This window comes from Xenopus laevis, chromosome 2S (assembly GCF_017654675.1).
Source record: "Xenopus laevis strain J_2021 chromosome 2S, Xenopus_laevis_v10.1, whole genome shotgun sequence".
Lineage (NCBI taxonomy): Eukaryota > Metazoa > Chordata > Amphibia > Anura > Pipidae > Xenopus > Xenopus laevis.
In genome coordinates, this window is record NC_054374.1 from 82097506 (window position 1) to 82117059 (window position 19554).

The 19554-nt window shown below is 39.1% G+C and overlaps 1 protein-coding gene across 3 annotated transcripts in view; it reads right to left on the minus strand.

The window, feature by feature from the left end:
* Positions 1 to 3729: 3729 nt before the first annotated feature.
* kiaa1522.S (KIAA1522 S homeolog) overlaps positions 3730 to 19554 on the minus strand; it is a 28552-nt gene continuing 12727 nt past the window's right edge. The window contains exons 2-7 of one of the 3 annotated variants that reach the window (XM_018241753.2): positions 11453 to 11602; positions 11302 to 11369; positions 10601 to 10709; positions 9327 to 9443; positions 4676 to 7654; positions 3730 to 4285 (exon numbers count right to left, since the gene is read on the minus strand). In XM_018241753.2, coding sequence (XP_018097242.1) covers positions 4281 to 4285; positions 4676 to 7654; positions 9327 to 9443; positions 10601 to 10709; positions 11302 to 11369; positions 11453 to 11602 — 3428 coding nt within the window. In that variant the 3' untranslated portion in view covers positions 3730 to 4280. 3 annotated transcript variants of the gene reach the window in all.

A 19554-nucleotide genomic window follows, 5' to 3' on the forward strand; every position in this document is an offset into this window, starting at 1 on the left:
TTCTGGCCTTCTGGAGTTACATTTAGGGGCCGATTCACTAACTTCGAGTGAAGGATTTGAAGTAAAAAAACTTTGAATTTCGAAGTGTTTTTTGGGCTACTTCGACCATCAAATGGGCTACTATGACCTTCGACTACGACTTCGAATCAAACTATTCGAACTAAAAATCGTTCAACCATTCGATAGTCGAAGTACTGTCTCTTTAAGAAAAAACTTCGACCCCCTAGTTCGCCATCTAAAAGCTAACAAACTCAATGTTAGCCTATGGGGAAGGTCCCCATAGGCTTGGCTAACTTTTTTGATTGAAGGATATTCCTTCTATCGTTGGATTAAAATCCTTGGAATCTTATCGTTCGATCGAAGGAATAATCCATCGATTGTTCGATCGCACTATTTGCGCTAAAATCCTTCGACTTCGATATTTGAAGTCAAAGGATTTTAATTCCCAGTCGAATATCGAGGGTTAATTAACCCTTGATATTCGACCCTTTGTGAATCGGCCCCTTAGATTTGCAATGTAGACAACAACAGACTCATCAATGGAGGGTTAGCCAGTTATCAACAGACCAAATAGAGTACTTGGATCCTATTCTAGTATATGTATATAAAGGCCTATTATCTGAAATGCTTGGGACCCGGGGTTTTCTAGATAAGGGACCTTAACTTAATTTGGATTTACATACCTTGTTTGCTTAAGAAATCACTAAAACCATTATATAAACACATAGTATGTCCCCAATGTTGATTTATGCAGCTTAGTTAAGACCAGTAACACCGTATAATAAAGAGATAAAAGGAAATCATTAAAAAAATCTATTTCTTTTAATGGCCTTCTGTAATTCAGAGCTTTCTAGAAAACAAGTTTTCAGGATTAAGGATTCTATACCTGTGTATATATTTTAATATATTAATGTTTTGAGACTTATCTCTCACAGCTTCCCACTTTTCCTCTTGTCTCTCTGTCCAGTGCCCTCTTGTTGGGGATGCTGTCTTTCACAAAGAACAGTTACAAAACTAGTTGATTCCACAAGGCTGGAGACGTTAGATTTGTTTATTTGCAATATTGCAATATGTTTCTTCATATGCCTTAAATGCTGAAGATTCCAAGTGAACACTAAGGGGCAGATTTATTAAGGGTGGAATTGAGAATTCCAAATTTTTTTCATAGTTAAACTTGATTCGAATTTTTTTTTACAAAAATTAGATTTTTAAGATTTATCGTACTCTGGCCCTTTAAGAATTGACTATTCACCACCTAAAACCTGCTGAATCGCTGTACAAGTCAATGGTCCAGAGAGCAATTTAGAGAGGAAAAACTCGAATCGAGTTTAATCGGATTCGATTCGAGTTTAATCTTATTCGATTCGAGTTTAATCATATTCGAATCGAGTTTTTGGGTTGTTTAAATTTGTCTGAGTTTTTACAATTCAATTTTATTAACATATTTTCCTAAGTCGAATTTCGAATTCAATAGAATTTAAGGGAGTTTTAAAAAAAAAAAACTCACATGAATTCGAAATGCGACCCTTGATAAATGCCTCTTAATCTCCATAAACCTGTCTGATGCTATACAAGAAGTAGGCAATTGTTTAATTCATGCCCTGGCCTAGGGCTGCCTTTGATTCTGTCCTGTTTAACTTGCTTAATAAAATCTATGCTGCCTGTTCTTCGGGACGAATTTCTGGTTTTCAACCACCCCCCGACGTTGTGGGGGGGGGGCAGGATCGCCCCTGCCCAACTGCCAGCTCTGTCGAATTTACATATCTGGTTGCTTTTTGATAGTAATCTTTAATAATTGAAGTAAGGTGTGGTTTTCGCATATCCATTCATGCTTTGACCTTGTGCACGCACTTTTGCAAATGCTCACATAGAATTATATTTATTTATTTATTTCACTTAAGAGCTTGTTACCTTAATAAATAATATATTCAGCCTCCTTATATCATTCCAGTACTGAACTTGGGTTTGTATGCTAAAATGGCACAGTAACCCTGCTATGCTGGAATGAAAGAGGCCAAATGTATGTTTCTTTTCCATGACTATTAGTCAACAATAGTAGTTGAGCACTGTCTCCTCAATAGTAGGTAAATATGAATATCCTGTACACAGCTAGGAAAATTCACACTGAAAAACCCAATGTACCACATGTTGTGCAGGATTCCTTCAGTGTTACACATTAAAAATAAAAAGAATTGGAGTATTGGTCGATGTCAATCTCAGATTTAGCTCAGGATAAAAGAAGCAAAAATACATTTGGTCACTAGCTCTATTAACTTTGTGCACAAATACTGTTAAAAGAGCTTCTATTCATGCAAAATAATATCCAGCTTTGCTTACATGTTTGTGTTAGGCAGTGGAAAGGTACAAAGTATACAAACACCATGTATTCAGTGGTTTAGTACCTTAGAATTTTTTTTTATCATGAATGAATTTCTGCAAAGAATTAGTGAATCATTGAGCAAGACATAAGGATAATTAAAGCCTAAACAAATACATGTAGAAATGCTTTTTTTAATTTTTTTAATATACTAAATTTTCTGTACCAGCAGCTCTATACCACTAATCGACCTTACCTTCAAATTTGATGACAGTAGCTCCCCATCTAGTTAGTTCATCTTTAGAGGGCCAGCGATAAACTAAGCTTAAGGGGATACTGTCATGGGAAAAACTTTTTTTTTTTTTTTTTCAAAATGAATCAGTTAATAGTGCTGCACCAGCAGAATTCTGCACTGAAATCTATTTCTTAAAAGAGCAAACAGATTTTTTAATATTCAGTTTTGAAATCTGACATGGGGCTAGACATATTGTCAATTTCCCAGCTGCCCCAAGTCATGTGACTTGTGCTCTGATAAACTTCAGTCACTCTTTACTGCTGTACTGCAAGTTAGAGTGATATCACCCCCCTCCCTTCCCCCCCCCAGCAGCCAAACAAAAGAACAATGGGAAGGTAACCAGATAGCAGCTCCCTAACACAAGATAACAGCTGCCTAGAAGATCTAAGAACAACACTCAATAGTAATGTCCCACTGAGACACATTCCATTACATTGAGAAGGAAAAACAGCAGCCTGCCAGAAAGCATTTCTCTCCTAAAGTGCAGGCACAAGTCACATGACATGGGGCAGCTGGGAAATTGACAAAATGTCTAGCCCCATGTCAGATTTCAAAATTGAATTAAAAAAAAATTGTTTGCTCTTTTGAGAAATGGATTTCAGTGCAGAATTCTGCTGGAGTAGCACTATTAACTGATGTGTTTTGAAAAAAAACATATTTTCTGATGACAGGATCCCTTTAAGGATCCTTGAAATCGCTGATGTTCAGGGCTGATTATTAATCAATTATGTTGTCATTAAAAGTAAATCTTGACTAATCAGCCTTCTTGTATCCTAATTTTATCTTATATGTATATTATGAGTTGGGTCCCTAAACTCAGGTTACTGACAGCTGCCCAGAGCATGTTCTGTGAATCAGGAGACAAGAAGATGGGAAGCTACTGGGCACACAGTAGTCCGGCACTGGTACAGAAACTCAGACTTTCATGTGTAGCATTTCTACCCTAATCCTTTGATGAGCTTTAGTTCTTACAAGTATGCAGACTACATAAAAGCATGGCATTCTTATTTTTAAAGGTCAGAAAATATACCACTGGATTTTTAACAATCTGAATACATTTTCACCCATTGGCCCCAACCCTTTCAGTAGTGTGCAGGGTATAAATCACGTTTTCAGATCATTCTTAAAAGCGTTATATTTCTGGATCCACAGGATTAAAAAGAAAACAATAAAAGATGCAGCATCTTAAGAAAGTGTGCTGATTTACAGTAGCTTGTGCAAATTCTAATCACCAGAATTTTTATGAATCTCTGGCTGTTGCTATTGTGAGCAAGACAACTTTGATTAAATTTTGAGTCCAGCATAAAAAGTTCATAATGCATGTGGCAGAAAAGCTCTGGCTGCACCAGCAGCTAAAGCCTGAATTAAGTCCATGTAAAATTTACAAATAAGGTTTTACACATCAAGCTCTGGTTAAGGCTGCAGGTTGCACGACTATCTTTCCACAAAAGTCAGAAGACGCAAGGTTCTTCTTATTAAAATAATTTCATCCTTTTAAGTTCAAGCAGATGTACCAGTAAAGATTCAATAAAGTAAAAAGTAACACCTGTTGTTGCATAAATACCACAGCTAATAAGTAGTTAAGGCAAATCATGTGACTTCGGTAGTTAAAGGTGTTCAGCAGAGGTGTCCCTGAGACTGCATCACCTTGAATTTTTTCCCAATGCATCATTCTGAAGAGGAAACAAAGGGATGTCCATCAGTTAGTTGCAACTGTATTGGAATCAGAAGAAAAGAAAGGCAGTACAGTACAATAGGAATGAAATCTATGAGCTGGAAACCCATTATCTAAAAAATCTCATATGTGTACATATAAAAGATGGTAACTCTGTATTTCGAAGTGTTATGGATAATAGGCTTCTAGATAATAGAGCCCATATCACGAATAGATTCTTTAGCGCAACAGTGATGGACTTCTAAAAGGTTCATGGTTTAATACAATATAAACTAATTCTAGAGAAATATCACAAGACTACATGGGAACAAAATGTTTAAGAGATAAGTATGGAGTATTAGCACAAGGATCAAAGATATATGTAAGATGTAACAATAAATATTATTACCGTGCTCCGCAGGTCTGGGTTGCGGCTGCTCATGGCCCGCCAGAGTTTCAGCTGCATTTGTCCCTGCTGCTGGAGCTGGTCTTGTGTCGGAGGTTGTGCACACACTTCCATTGTTGCCTCCTGTGGAGATGTCAGAGCTTGTTGATGTTCGTGGCTTTGGTAGTGATGGTTTTCTTGCTACTGGTGGGGGAATTTTACTCGGCTTTCTCTGTAGTGGGGGTTTCTCCTCTGGGCTTCGTGGTATTCCTTGTGATTTAAGTTCTGCCACTAGGTTTCTCTTCAGTGATGCTTCAGACTCTTCTGATGTTGGGGGCTCAAACACAAACTTTTTAGACCCACGGGAAAACACAAAATTGGCGGCAGAGGCAGGAGATTGTGTTGAAAGAGAGTGTCCAGGCTCTGCAATTTTCTGTTGTGGCTTTGCAGTTTCTACATTGATTTCCCCAGCAGGGGGACTAAACCCAGGTGGGGATCTTTGAGACAGTGATTTTCGTAAAGGTTTTTGGGGAACAGGAAGTCCAGAAAATGACTGGTTGTTGTGCTCCTGTGGACCTCTGACTTTTACAGAGCGCAGTCGAACCATTTGTAGCAGAGAAGGGGTCACAATAGGCAAGTTAGCATCCTCCTTTGGTGTAGCAGCAACAGGCTGACTGGGAGCTGCAATCTTTTTTGAAGGGGCACTTACTGGCTTCCACATGCTTTGCTTGGGGCTGGGACTCCCTGGCACCAGTGGGATGGATGATCTAGTGGACTGAGACAATGGCACAGAAGCAGATGTAGAAACTGTGCTTCTAGATGCAGTTGTGGAAATAGTTGGATCCAGCGTGGATACAGATTGTTTAGCAACATCGGATCCTATAGTGGGCACAGTGGTGGCGGCACCGTTTAGCACTTGTGGTGTGGCAACAGTATGTGATTTATAAGTTACAGACTGCACAAGAGGTGCATGAGAAACCTCTGTGGTAGCTGGCACCCCAAGAAGTGTAGGCTCTGCAGAGGGAGACAGGAAAGCAGGTGTGGTCTCCGAGAGAGGTGGCACAGATGCAAGTGTAGTCTCTTTACATGGAGGTACAGATGAAGGTGTGGTCTCTTTGAGAGGAGGCACAGACGCAGGTGTAGGCTCTGTAAGAGGAGGTGCAGACGCATGCTCTGTGGGAATTGTTGCAGAGGCAGGCATGGGCTGTGTGAGAGGAGGGACCAATGCAGACAATGTATCTGTGGAAGGAGGCACAGACACAGGTGTAGCCATTGTCAAAGAATGTGCTGAATTAAGTACAAAAACAGCAGTAGGCTCTATGGAATGAGTTGAAGGAGAAGTTGTGGAATTAGGTTGGGCCTCTGTGGCAACTGAAATGGGTAACTGAGAAGGCCCACTGGAACTTTTTTCCTCCTCTTTATAGGAAACATTACATATTTGTTCTGTATTCAGTATAGAATCACGTATAGGATCCAGTGATGGTGGCGGAGGCAGGAAAAGTTCCTCCTCAGGAGGAGGAAAGTCTGCCACAGATGTATCTTGCAAGTTAGAGACATCAGGAGGAGGTGGGGGCCACAGAATTTCTCTTTGATCAGAGGTTTTCTGAGAGATGAGCCTACTCTGTCCTTCTGAGTCAGATTTTCTGGTAGGTGGTGGTGTGGGGTGATGAGAAGGAGGTGGTGATGCATCTGGTGTGCCACTTGGTGTTTTAACAAGTCCGCTTATTTTGCTTGGCAGAGGGCATAAAGGAGCAGGCACATTTGGATGTGGGGGGATTGAATCTAGCCCCTCTTGCTTTCCCACCAAAGTACCGGCTCTGGGTGGGTTGGTCAAAATAGGGGAAGTGGCTTCATTAGAAGAGTTACTGCTTACTGATGATCCCTCCTTTGATCTCAGTAAACTTGTTCTTTCTGGTTTTGGAGGAGTTTTCCTGCGGGAACCAGGAGATTCTAAGGATTCAAGAATGGCTTTGGAGGGCAATGTAGGGGTGCCACTTTGGCTTGAGTATCCACTGGAGGGAGAAAGTGTCCTGTCTGACCGGCTTGGTGAACTCAGCTTTGCACTATACATGGATGGTGAAAATACTTCATTGTCTAACATTGCTGCTTCTGTTTTAGGCACCCAAGGATCTCGAGCACCAGTAGATCTAGATGCCGGTTTTCTTTCAGGCCTAGGAGGAAGCCCCATCTCCTTCTGCTGCTGCAGAGAATAGGTTCGCTTAGGGGGAGGGGGTGCTTTCTTGCTCTTTCTCAGAGAAACACTGCGAATGGAAGATCGAGTACTGCACAGGCTAGCAGAATCCGAACCTTCTTGGGTGCCTGTGCTAGGAGCCGGTGATGCTCTCCCAGTGCTAAGTCGAGACTCGCTCGATTCCCGGACCCCACCGTGTGAGGAAATGGTGGAAGAGTCAGATACAATTGTCTCTGTTGACTGTGAGCGACTCCAGGTGTCACTGGAAAAGGACTGGCCTCTTCCCCTGTGAAGAGAGCCTCGGATAGAGGCTGGGCTGGCAGTGGCTAAGCTACAGCGACTTAAGGTTCGAACACTGGTGTGACTCAAAGCCACTACATCCACCATTGGTGGCAGCACAGCATTTGGAATGATCTTGGACATGTATGTGGCCTGGGGTGATATGCACATGACAGGACTCTGAGGTGAATGAGTAGTCATCCCAGGTACAGCAAGAGACTTTGGACGAAGTAGCAAAGGGGACATTTTGGGGCCAGACTTAAAGTCAATGTAACTGTCATCCTTATACACCCTGTCAATGTGTCGCTGCCATGCAGCCTCAGTCTGCTCCAGAGCTGCTAATGAGATATGGGCTCCTTCATGTTGGGTTGATGTTGAGTTACCATCTACTGTTGGAATAACCACAAAATTATCCCCTGCTCTTGGAATTCCATTCATTCCAGCAATAAGTGTCTGCTTTCCAACTGGCTGTGCATCTTTAGGAAAAAGTTCATGAATGCCACGGTGTGCTGATGAACCAGAGGACTTTAGACCTATGAATGAACAAATGTGTTAGCTGAATCAGTACAAGGAGAAATCACCCAACAATAAGGGGCACATTTACTTAGCTCGAGTGAAGGAATAGAATGAAAAATTCCTCGAATTTCGAAGTGTTTTTTTTGGCTACTTCAACCATCGAATTGGCTACTTCGACCTTCGACTACGACTTTGAATCGAACTAAAAACCGTTCGACTATTCGACCCCCTACTTCGCCACCTAAAACCTACCGAGCATCAATTTTAGATTATGGGGATTGTCCCCATAGGCTTTCCTAGGTTATTTTGAAGTCATTTTGTTCGATTCGAAGGATTTAATCGTTCGATCGAACGATTTTTCCTTCGATCGCTCGATTGAAGGAAATGCGGTAGTCGAAGGATATTCGAAGTCGAAGGATTTTACTTAGACGGTCGAATATCGAGGGTTAATTAACCCTCGATATTCGACCCATAGTAAATGTGCCCCTAAGAGTGTGTCTACAGCAAGATTAACAATGAGCAAAAACGTATATAATCTTTGAATATTTTCAACTCTCCATCTCTTTCTCACCCACCACTTACCAAATTTTGTTGCCCTCACTACAGGAAATTCTGAAAAGTATTAAAAGGGGACTAGTTGCCGTAAGAAATAATTCTATATTCCTTTCTTTTGCTATTATAAAACAAAATAAACTTCACGGTATAAATTATTTCAGTCTTGTTTCTTTTAGTCTTGGCATTGACAATCACAGCAAGCAGACAGGAGCTGTTTTGTAAACACTTATTAAAACCAGCTTTGCATTATGCCAAAATCTTTATTTTGCACCAGAATGGGACGCCTGGTGTCCATGCCCATGCTCTGGCTATACAATTAGATAGTGGAAAGGGAGGGGGTTGTGGAGAGTGCAGTGACATCAAGGTAATATGTGTGCACTGGGGTTCAATTGGAGGGATTGAACCTGATGGACTTTTGTCTTTTTTTCAAGCCAAATTAACTATGTGACTATGTTGCCACAGCTATGAGATTCACTTGTTAAGTCCTATTGGGTCAGGATTGGACATACTCTTTTTGTTTGCAATTCTACTGAATTTTAAGGGCACCTACAAATGCAGCATGTGGAACCTTTGTCTCTGAAGAACTAAACCCTAAAAACTAATTTAGCTAAAAATGCTGTGTTTTATATACTGAACTTACTGCACTGGCCTAGATAAAAGGTGATATTGTTCATTTGATAGAAGGATATGATCTGGCTTGTGACTGGTGTACAACATAACTTCTTTGTTACTTTACTCTTCTTCATTCTTTTTTTTAACTGGAAAATGTTGTTCTTTAGATACACTCCACTCTTAAACCTTTTCTGTAGTTATCACCATCCGAGCATCGGAGGGGCAGCCCATAAATCACTTAAGAGCCAGCCGCATCATGAATGTGACCAAAGGAGAGGAGAGAAAGCTGCAGAAACGATCCTATGTATCTCAAAGCAGGTACCAAAGTTTTAACAGACATATATTCCAAAGTTCTTTAATTTAGCGCTAAGAATCTATACATGCAGTTTAAAAAATGACTTTACATCCCCTTTAAATCACTGATGCAGTTAAACAGAAAAGTATAAATGTTAGAGCAAGCCCTTTAAGGCAAAAATCATGGTGAAATGTTGCCGTTATCTTGTCTGTAATTCACAAACATACCCAGTTCTGCAGCAACATGATGTGGGACTCCCATGACAGTGGCTCTTTTCTCTTTGCGCCTTCGACCTTGTCTCCCCGAGGAGACACTGGGGGAGTCATAAGGTCTAAATGTTGAGCCTGTAAGATAGTCAATATGGCTGGTTGGTTATTATGGATAACACTGAACAGCCCAGTTAGTTATTGTTAGTCACATGTGTGCATCCTACCTTCATCCCTTTTACCTGGTCCATAACCAGTTCCTCTCAACTTCTATGGGTTTCTGTTTAACTTCATTAACAATTAGAATTCTCTACAGTTTATCTCCTCTCACAGTTTCATGTTAACATTACCTTACCCTACACTCATTACTATTTACTACATCTAAACAACCACCAATTCCTTCACTTGATACTAAATTTACAGCCTTCAACTAAGGCCACAATTGTCACCTACAATGCACTCAGCATTGCAAACCCTCCTTTCCTACTAAGAGTACTTCACACCAAATATCACTTAATCGAATTAATGGTCAGTTACTCATCATCCTTTGTACAAAGTATTTCATAAAAGGGATTTTTTTTGACACAGCCCACAAGAAAGGGAAACATGACTGCATTCCCCGCCCACTTCTAAGGGGCCTATTGATCATACTGTGTAACACTGTTTACACCAGTTTAAAGAGCAGATGTTTTCATTCAAACTTACAAATGTTAGAAAAGTTCAAATTAAAATAAATTGATGTACATAGGAATTATGATTATCTTGATTTAGGAAAGACTCAATATTAAACACAAATCTGCTAGAGGTCAGGGCTTCCAGACCAACAGTACAAACAATTATAGATGTCCTGCTGTTCAAAACACCCCACAGAACAGAAAAGATTTTTAACACCCCCCCCCCCAGGAGTATTCATGGGGGGGGGGTGGCTGCCTGTTAGTGGCACTGACATTTTAATGTATAGAGATATGCAAGCACAGAAGTGGGTATAATGTTTTCTAAATGAAATCAAACCATTTTTTGGAACAACCCTTTTGTTTATCTTATAATAAATTATGAATCTTTCAGCTTAAATGGCACCTGTTGCCAAAAATATCATTCCCAACCAAAGGTGCCGGCTAATAGATCCCGCACTCTGGTTGGGGGAACAGTAGTTTTTAGGGTTTTTTTAATTGTCCCCACCAGCAGTTGGCCGCCCAGGGGATATTATGTTCTGCCAACAGGTGCCCTTTAAAATACTTCCCCCTAACTTCCGACTGTGCACTGTTTAATCTCGAATAATAACTGAAGTCATTTACCTTTGCGCTGAATTCTTTCTGATCTAACAGACATGGCATCATCAGTGCTCTCTGTGGCACAGGAATGAGATCGAGCACGAAAGCCATTATCAGTACTGTCTGGCTGGGGCTGCAGAAAAGTTAAAAAACATAAGCAGGACTTCAGTTTTGTAAGTGGAATAGATACAACAGTGCAGTAGTTGAGAACTGACTAAAGCGTAAAGCTGGTCACAAAGTGGCTATATCAATAGTTATTGCCAAGTGGCTCATGCCTTGCTCTGTCTTGCATACGACTTCTTAAAAGTTTGTCTCTGCTAGATCATTCATCTGACACCAAACTCCTGAATGAAGACAGAATGAAGATGCCGAAAGAGGAATAGTAAAGATAAACTTGATTATTTCAAAACGGTACAGAACTTTTTATTAGTTGTATTTAGAAAGTTTCTTATTTCAGTATGCTGAAGCTTATATTACATTTTCACGATAGTTCCCCTTTAACAATCAAATGTCTAACAGAGCCCATTACCTTCCCCCATACTGATGCTACGTACAAGTCCATTTTCTGCTACCCTTTCCTTCCTATACTGCATAACTGGGCAGCTCATATTATACCATTAGTTTCCTATTGCAGATAGTAACAATTTGTGGACAAAGAAAAACATTGTTGTGCTCTGTACACAGGGTTATATTAATCATTGCCAGACATTTGGTGACTCACTTACCGGAGAGCTCTGGTTCTCCTCTTGAAGCTGAATCTTGTTCTGCTGCTTTTCTGAGAGAGGTAAAAACCCTAGGTTATTGAGGAGGCATAGGCTAAAAATGATATAATTAAATAACAATTTGTGTGAGTATCTTCAAATCAAACTCACTTACCTCTTCTCTGAAGTGATTTAAGGCCCTCCAGAGCTTGGTTGTGAATCTCCTCCACAAGGGCTGTGCGTTTACTAGGAAAGAAGTAATTGTCAAGAGTTTCCTCATCTGGAGCTGAGCTGGGCTGGGGTTCCTTACTGGGTTTTGATTGTTCTGGAAGAGAAATTATGAAAATTCACACCTTGTTTTAATAACTACTTTATTTGCCACGGAGCTCTAATATATTATAAATACTAAGTTAAGTAGGATGGTGTATAAGCGACACAGTCTATTTTAACTTAAAGGAGAAGGAAAGGTTAAAACTAAGTAAGCCTTATCAGAAAGGTCCATCTAAATATACCAGTAAACCCCAAAAGTAGCGCTGTTTTGAGTCCCCTGTCAAAAGAAACACTGCATTTCTTTCCTTCTATTGTGTACACATGGGCTTCTGTATCAGACTTCCTGCCTTCAGCTTAAACCTCATTGCCCTGGGCAAGAGCATGCTCAGTTTGCTCGTCTTCCCCCGCCCCCCTCCCTTCTCTACTGTAATCTGAGCCCAGAGCAGGGAGAGACTCAGGCAGGAAGTGATGTCACACCATGTTAATACTGCAGCTCCTATCCTAAACAAACAGAGAGTTTCTAGAGCTATTTACTCCGGTATGGTAAAACATTCTACAGAATAAATATAGCATTCTAGCTTGCACTATTGCAGCTAATCTTTTGGCAATAAAATACCTCCGTAGCTTTCCTTCTCCTTTAACCTACAAACACTTGATAAAACTGGCAAAACCAAACTAAAAAGGCAAATTAAAAAAAAAATATGAGGGGGTATTTATTAAAAATTTAATTTTTCTCATTATATTAAAAATAAAAATTCAACCTTACCCTCAACCATAATTTAGCTTAATTTACTAAAAGAAAAAATCTGAACGAAAATAGTACATGGAGGAAGAGTCTCGACAGAATCATGTGACAATTCGAACTGTGGTACATTTTTGGATTGTTGCCTGAAAAACGGAGAATTTTTGAGTTTTCAAACCAAAACCAGCGTCAAACAGCTCAAACCTGCGAACATCATGAATGCAAAAAAAAATCTTCCAATTGTAAAAGGGACCTCTGCCAGTGACTTTTATATAACGTTGACAGGTTTTTCTGGAGTATTTTTGGATTTTTAGCAGCTGTACAGATCAATAAATCTCTAAAAATTCGTTGTATTTTCTCCTCTAAAAATTCAGATTTTTCCATAAAAAAAAACTTGGACCAGAAAAATTTGATGCTGAATAAATAGACCCCTAAGAGTGGAATAAATCACAAAGGACACAAAATAAGAAACCACATAAAATCAAGTAGACGTATTATAGGTTGGTGGTATAAACATGGAGCATTGCACTGGTAATTTGTCTATTTGATTTGATGTAGAATATAAAAAAGAACCCCACAACACAGGACTTATAAGTGAATAAAATTATTTAATTAATTCCTTCAACGTTTCGGCTCCTTACTCAAGCCGTCTTCAGGAAGTGCAATACAACAACCAAACTAACTTTTTAAAGGCCATAATGGCGCCAATTTCAAATCAGTGACATCACAAGTGGGTGTGCTCATTATTTTTTTGAGTGCTATCACTTGGTGAATCCTGCTGATATCTTGTGATATAATGTCTAATGTGTGTTCCCAATATAAAAACTAAGTGCATGTGTCAATATTATCCAAGTGGCATAAGCGAGCAGAGTGAAATAAAAATCAAAAAAATTGAGGGCCAATCGTTCCCCTACATCCGGAGTCCCAAATCGGGAACCCCACCCCTGTAAGTGTGCTTCATAATTCCTTATATCTTTACCTCGTTATCGCCCTTTCTGTAGGAGCCATAGCAAAGAAGATAATCCGGGGAACCCCTGTGCGTCATATTCTGTGATTGTAGCGCTTAGCCACCTCAGGATATTGATATGCAACTGTTCCCCATGAAGTCACGTCGCTGTATTAAACATATATACTGTACATACCAGCCAATTATATATGTAAGGCGGAAAAAGACAACAAGGAGCGGATACACCTGCCAAAAAATGAAAATATCCCGAATGTTTCGGCACAACAGCCTTTGTCAAGCACAAGGCAAATCACTGAACTTGTTTTCCTATATTAAAAGACTTACTTTAATAATTTCATGCAGCACGATCACATTTAAATAAAAAATGCTAACTTTTGTCTGCCACAAGGCTGCGTTCTGACAGTTAGACAAACACCAGGATTCTGCACACTTGGGTCTCCCAGAGAAGTGGAACATGTGCAGAACTGAATGTGTAGCAGAATTAATGTCACAAGTGACCTCCAGACTGCCCTCCTGCAGCCAACAGCAACCTTTGCGTCCGGTTGCTATGGGGAAGCTCCAATTAAATGGAAAAACTTCACTGTTCTGCAGCCTGTTTTCTACATTGAAGATCAGCGATTGTTCTTTACTGGACTACAGCTGTACATGCCAGCACTTGGGCCAGTACTAAGCTACAGGCATATTGTTTCTGAAACGATTAAAGTGGGATCAGGAGGTTGAGTTTATGATGGCACATGTGCACAGGCAGCGCATCTGGTGATGTCACGGAATGAAACATGGTGGCGCTGAAAAGCTGTTCAAATTTCGGGTGAATGTAAGTGAAAGAAGTAATTTCCAGGAATATAAAGTCACAAGGGTGTTTATCTGATGCTTAAAAATAGTAATATAATCTTGCCATGTCCTTTAAACTATGGAAACGTTCATTTCACAAGTCAGTAAACAAATGAATGATAAGCAAATACATGATACTAAACAAACTTAATCAAACCAATCCACAACCTGCCATTTTAAAACGGAACCCCAGCTATTTGTAAATATGAAATGAGTCACTCACAGCCTGTAGGGCACAAGGTTTTCATGTCACAAGCCAGGAAACTTAAGAGAACACTGTGAATCAGGATAGCACTGGATACCAAAACTACTCAATATGAAAGAGTAATTCCCATCTGTCTTATTTCAGTTGCATTTCAGAGTCAAGATGCATCTGAGCTGATTATAACTATCAGTTTAACTAGGAACATAAAAACCTTAAACATTACTTTAGTAGTTAGTTTAGAGTTCCTACAGAAAATAGAACTGCACGCCTGTAAGATAAAATCAATAGAAATGTGCCTTTAACCATCTATACGTAAAATACTATTTTAAAAAGGAAGTATTCAAATAATGCTTGCCCTAAAGGATGCATTTTTAAACAGAAGGCATGGTCTAATTTTTTTTGTGTTCCCTTTAGAATACCACATAAACCTACTGACAAAATTAACTAGGAACAAATAAAATGTGCTGCCTTCACAGTCTGGAATGCCTGGGACCTGGCATTTTCTAGATAAAGGGTCTTTTGCGATTCTTTGACGCAGCTATGACGTTTTTTTCCACATAGAAACATATAGTATAATAGAGCACATACAGTATATACTTTTCTGTAAGTCTATGTGGTTTTTTTACGGCCTACCATTATTAAAATAGCCAATTTCAACACCCACTCATGATGGCAACAGACTTTAAATGGATTCTGTCATGATTTTTATGACGTAGTTTTTATTTCTAAATTACACTGTTTACACTGCAAATAATTCACTCTACAATATAAAATTTCATTCCTGAACCAGCAAGTGTATTTTTATTTAGTTGTAATATTGGTGTGTAGGCAGTCATCTCAGGTCATTTTGCCTGGTCATGTGCTTTCAGAAAGAGCCAGCATTTAAGGATGGAACTGCTTTCTGGTAGGCTGTTGTTTCTCCTACTCAATGTAACTGAATGTGTCACAGTGGAACCTGGATTTTAGTATTGAGTGCTGTTCTTATATCTACCAGCAGCTGTTATCTTGTGTTAGGGAGCTGCTATCTGGTTACCTTCCCATTGTTCAGTTGTTAAGGTGGGCATAGACGCACAGATAATATCATACAAAATGAAATTTCGTACAATATTAGATGCGTGTATGGTGGGAAAAGAGCCGACCGATATCGGCAGAAGACCTAGATAGTGGTCGGCTCGTCAATCGGGATGGAAGGAAAATTCTGATTGGGTGCCTTTGAAGGCACCCAAACATCGGCCATTGTTTTAGTGCTGAATCGTCAGATACAAGTAGAATTCTATTGTTTCTACCTGTATAAAAGATCTTTTCCAAGAAAGATCGTAATTGTTACATCTATGGTCACCTTTAAGGTCCCCATAGACGCAAAGATTTCTCTTGCCGAACGACCGATTTTAGCGAAGTCTGACCAATCCTTCGAAATTATCGTGTGGTTAGTGGGATTCAAACGATCGTACATATTACAATTTTTCGCCGACATCTGTCAGGAAATTGATCGGCCAGGTTAAAAACTCTTTGTTGGTCCCAGTGCAATCTATCTATGTTTGCAGGGCCAAGCAGGCAGCTCCCCTTTGTTTTCCTGGCAAATTGGTCTTTTTAGTTGATGGACAATTCGTACGATCATTCCGAGATAATCGTGGTCTCACGATGATGATCGGATCTTTTAAAAATCTCAACATATATGGCCAGCTTTAGGCTGCTGGGGGGGGGGAGGGAGGGGGTGATATCACTCCAACTTGCAGTGCAGCAGTAAAGAGTGACTGAAATTTTTCAGAGCACAAGTCACATGACTGGGGGCAGCTGGGAAACAAGACAATATGTCTAGCCTCATGTCAGATTTCAAAATCAAATATAAAAAAAGTTTGCTCTTTTGAGAAACGGATTACAGTGCAGAATTCTACTGGAGCAGCACTATTAACTGATGCATTTTGAAGAAAAAAAAATTCCCCATGACAGTATCCATTTAAGTCCCACAATGCCTCCTATAAGGTTATTTGTTGCTCTTCAGCAGCAGAGACTATAGTCACCTTCCACCAATTTCATTAATATAAATTACATTTATTATATTTGTGGTTCAGTCATGCACACTTGAGGGCCCTATAAATGAGTGAGGCATGAAAGCTATACTACCTGCTTTTTAAATACACTCTTAAAAGTTAACCAAACTCAACATCAGCTTGTAGGTTTTGCATTTGATGTATTTTTGCCCTTTATACTCCTTATTTTTCTTTCTATTATTTCATTACTTTACTATTTTTCCATCTATACCAGTTTACACTCTACAAACAAGAGGACCAATGGTCCAATACTTTTGTTTCCTTTTCATGTAAGAAAAATCAGTGAAACGTTTTTAGTTTAAAGAATATATCGGTGGTGCTCTTAAATACCAGAAACAAATTGCCATGGTCCATTATTTTGGATATAAGCCTCCTTTTTCCCAAAAAACAGATAGCAAAAGTCACTACATCGACATCAGGCAACATTTAACAAAATCTTAAACACAAGCTACATGCTTGCATGTGACGAGAGATGCACAGTACTAATAGCAGCAATTTACTCTGTCAAGAAGGGAGGAATTGTAACAGTCGAGACTGCAAAATGTAGTCAGCACAAGCACTGAGAGAATGAGGTAAGGTTTAAACCTTTACAAACGGCAATTAACTCATGGACAAAGCAGTTTTTTGGAAAGGGATTTTCTTTCATTTGGCAGATTTTTTTTTATTCTTTAAGAGGAGCCAGTTTTTTTATTGTAATTGTTTTTAATGCAATACTGTACATGTTTTAACAATAAAAGGGGGATTAACCGGCTTGTTGTTTTAGACATTCATGTTTATATATATTTTAATGTATTTAATAAAAATTAATTCTCAGTTTGGCGCATTTTTATGTATTATAATCACGTTTATTTCATAAGGGTGCCTTTATTACTAGCTTTTTACAAGGATCAACAGCATTGCTTAATTGCCTGAAGGCACTTGAAAAGGTTCAAAGCTGCAAGGGTTGTATATGTCTGATGCAACAAACAGCAGCTAATCCTCTACAGCAGTGCTGTCCAACTGGTGGATGCCGTTTTAAGCCCTCCTTGTGTGACCCCCCACATGAAAGTCTGCCTGCGGAGACTGCTTACCTTGTGTAAACTTTAAAAGGTATCAGTACTGAGATTAACTGGCCCCTGCACTGTTTACAACTCAAATTCAGAGAGTAAAACTCCTGCATTGTTCACACCTGTAATCCCCCTGCATTGTTCACACCTGTAACACCTCTATTGTTCACACCCCTAGTTATTTAATGAATAAATGAAGTCAAAGGGAGTTATAGATGTAGTCGTACCTGCTGTCATGCTTGTAAATATATGTGTCCATCTCGGGCTTTTATGGGCAGCAATAGAACTAGGAAGTATAGAATACCATTTTATGCTAATTGTGGCACCAGTAAAGTTATATATTTGGCCACATGTGAATGTGGTCAGCAAAATGTTGAAAAGACTATTAAACCTATTAGGAAGCGCATCTCTGAACATTTGAGTTGTGTTTCCGGAAGGACTTCAGTTCTGCTATAGCTAAACATCTTTTGGAACATGAAGGAAAGCTACGTGTTTCTTTCCAGGTGATAGATAGGGTGGCATCGGGTATTAGGAAAGGTGGTATTGAGCCTGTCTTATTGGATATTTACATTAGGTACCCTTTCACCAAAGGGTTTAAATAGAGAATGGAAATTAAATTGTTTTGTGGAATAAAATCCTAATTGTTTATTTATTGATGTATTTATATAATTATGTTAGGTATCAACTCACATATACAATGTTGCATTAATTACTTAATTTAATTAATTGACGACTGATTGATTCTATAGGATTTGCATATTTATTTATTCATTCATTTGTATTGTATGATGAATTGCTGTTATGTGTCTCCGTGTATTAAGTATTATTATTCACTTATGTATTAATGGATATCAATTTACGTGCGTTTTTAGCTTTGTAATTAATTTGATGGCTGATTTTAACATATGGAATAACTATAAATATGAGGTGTTAGCAGTGGGCGGCATGTCGCTTTTTCGTATTAGTCACAAAATGCGCAAAGCCGTGCTCTCTCCCTGCCCAACTTTCCTTGTGTGATTTTAATAAAGTTTTGAAGATTCTAACTACAAGGTGGATTGATCTGTTTGGAGTTTATCTACAGAGGATTGCGTGTGCACATTTGGAGCTTCAGTAATTTTTCCTCGGGAGCCAAGAGGTTTTGATGCGATCCGGCTGCTTGTGGTGAGCTATCCCTGTTTTTTGGCTATATAGCGTATACCTTTTTCTTTGCATTCTGAATTGACAGTATGTCTTGTTCTGAAACTGTTTAAGTATCTTTGGATGCACACATACTGTAGATGCAAAACAGAACATTTATTTTTATGAAAATAGCTTTATTTATAGGCGATCAGTGCTACTGTACATAAAATAAAGCTTCATAAAAACATTTCATACAACTGCCACATAATATACATGTTGATATGTGTTTTTCCATGACTTATTTAATGGAATTTAACAGGAAATGTAACGAAACAGACAGAAAGGGGCCGATTCACTAAGGGTCGAATATCGAGGGTTAATTAACCCTCAATATTCGACTAGGAATTAAAATCCTTCGACTTCGAATATCGAAGTTGAAGGATTTAGCGCAGATAGTTTGATCGAACGATAATTCCTTCGATCGAACGATTAAATCCTTCGAATCGAACGATTCGAAGGATTTAAATCAAACGATCGAAGGAATATCCTTCGATCAAAAAAAGTTAGCCAAGCCTATGGGGACCTTCCCCATAGGCTAAAATTGACTTTGGTAGCTGTTAGATGGCGAACTAGGGGGTCAAAGTTTTTTTTAAAGAGACAGTACTTCGACTATCGAATGGTCGAATAGTCGAACGATTTTTACTTCCAATCCTTGGATTCGAAGTCGTAGTCGAAGGAGCCCAAAAAAAACTTCGAAATTCGAAGTTTTTTAACTTCGAATCCTTCACTCGAAGTTAGTGAATCGGCCCCTATGTGTGTGTATTTGATAGGGACCTTAGATTGTAAGCGCTATTTGGGGAAGACACTGATGTCATTGAAGGGTAATCTCTGTACAGTGATACAGAATATGTCAGCCGTATATGATAACAATAATTGCCTTTTGCTACTGGTAGTTTTAAGGGGAACTAAACCCAAAAGAATTCATGTAAAGTTACCGAGACATTTCTCTAACCACTTTTGCAATTTAAATTTTATTTCTATTTTTT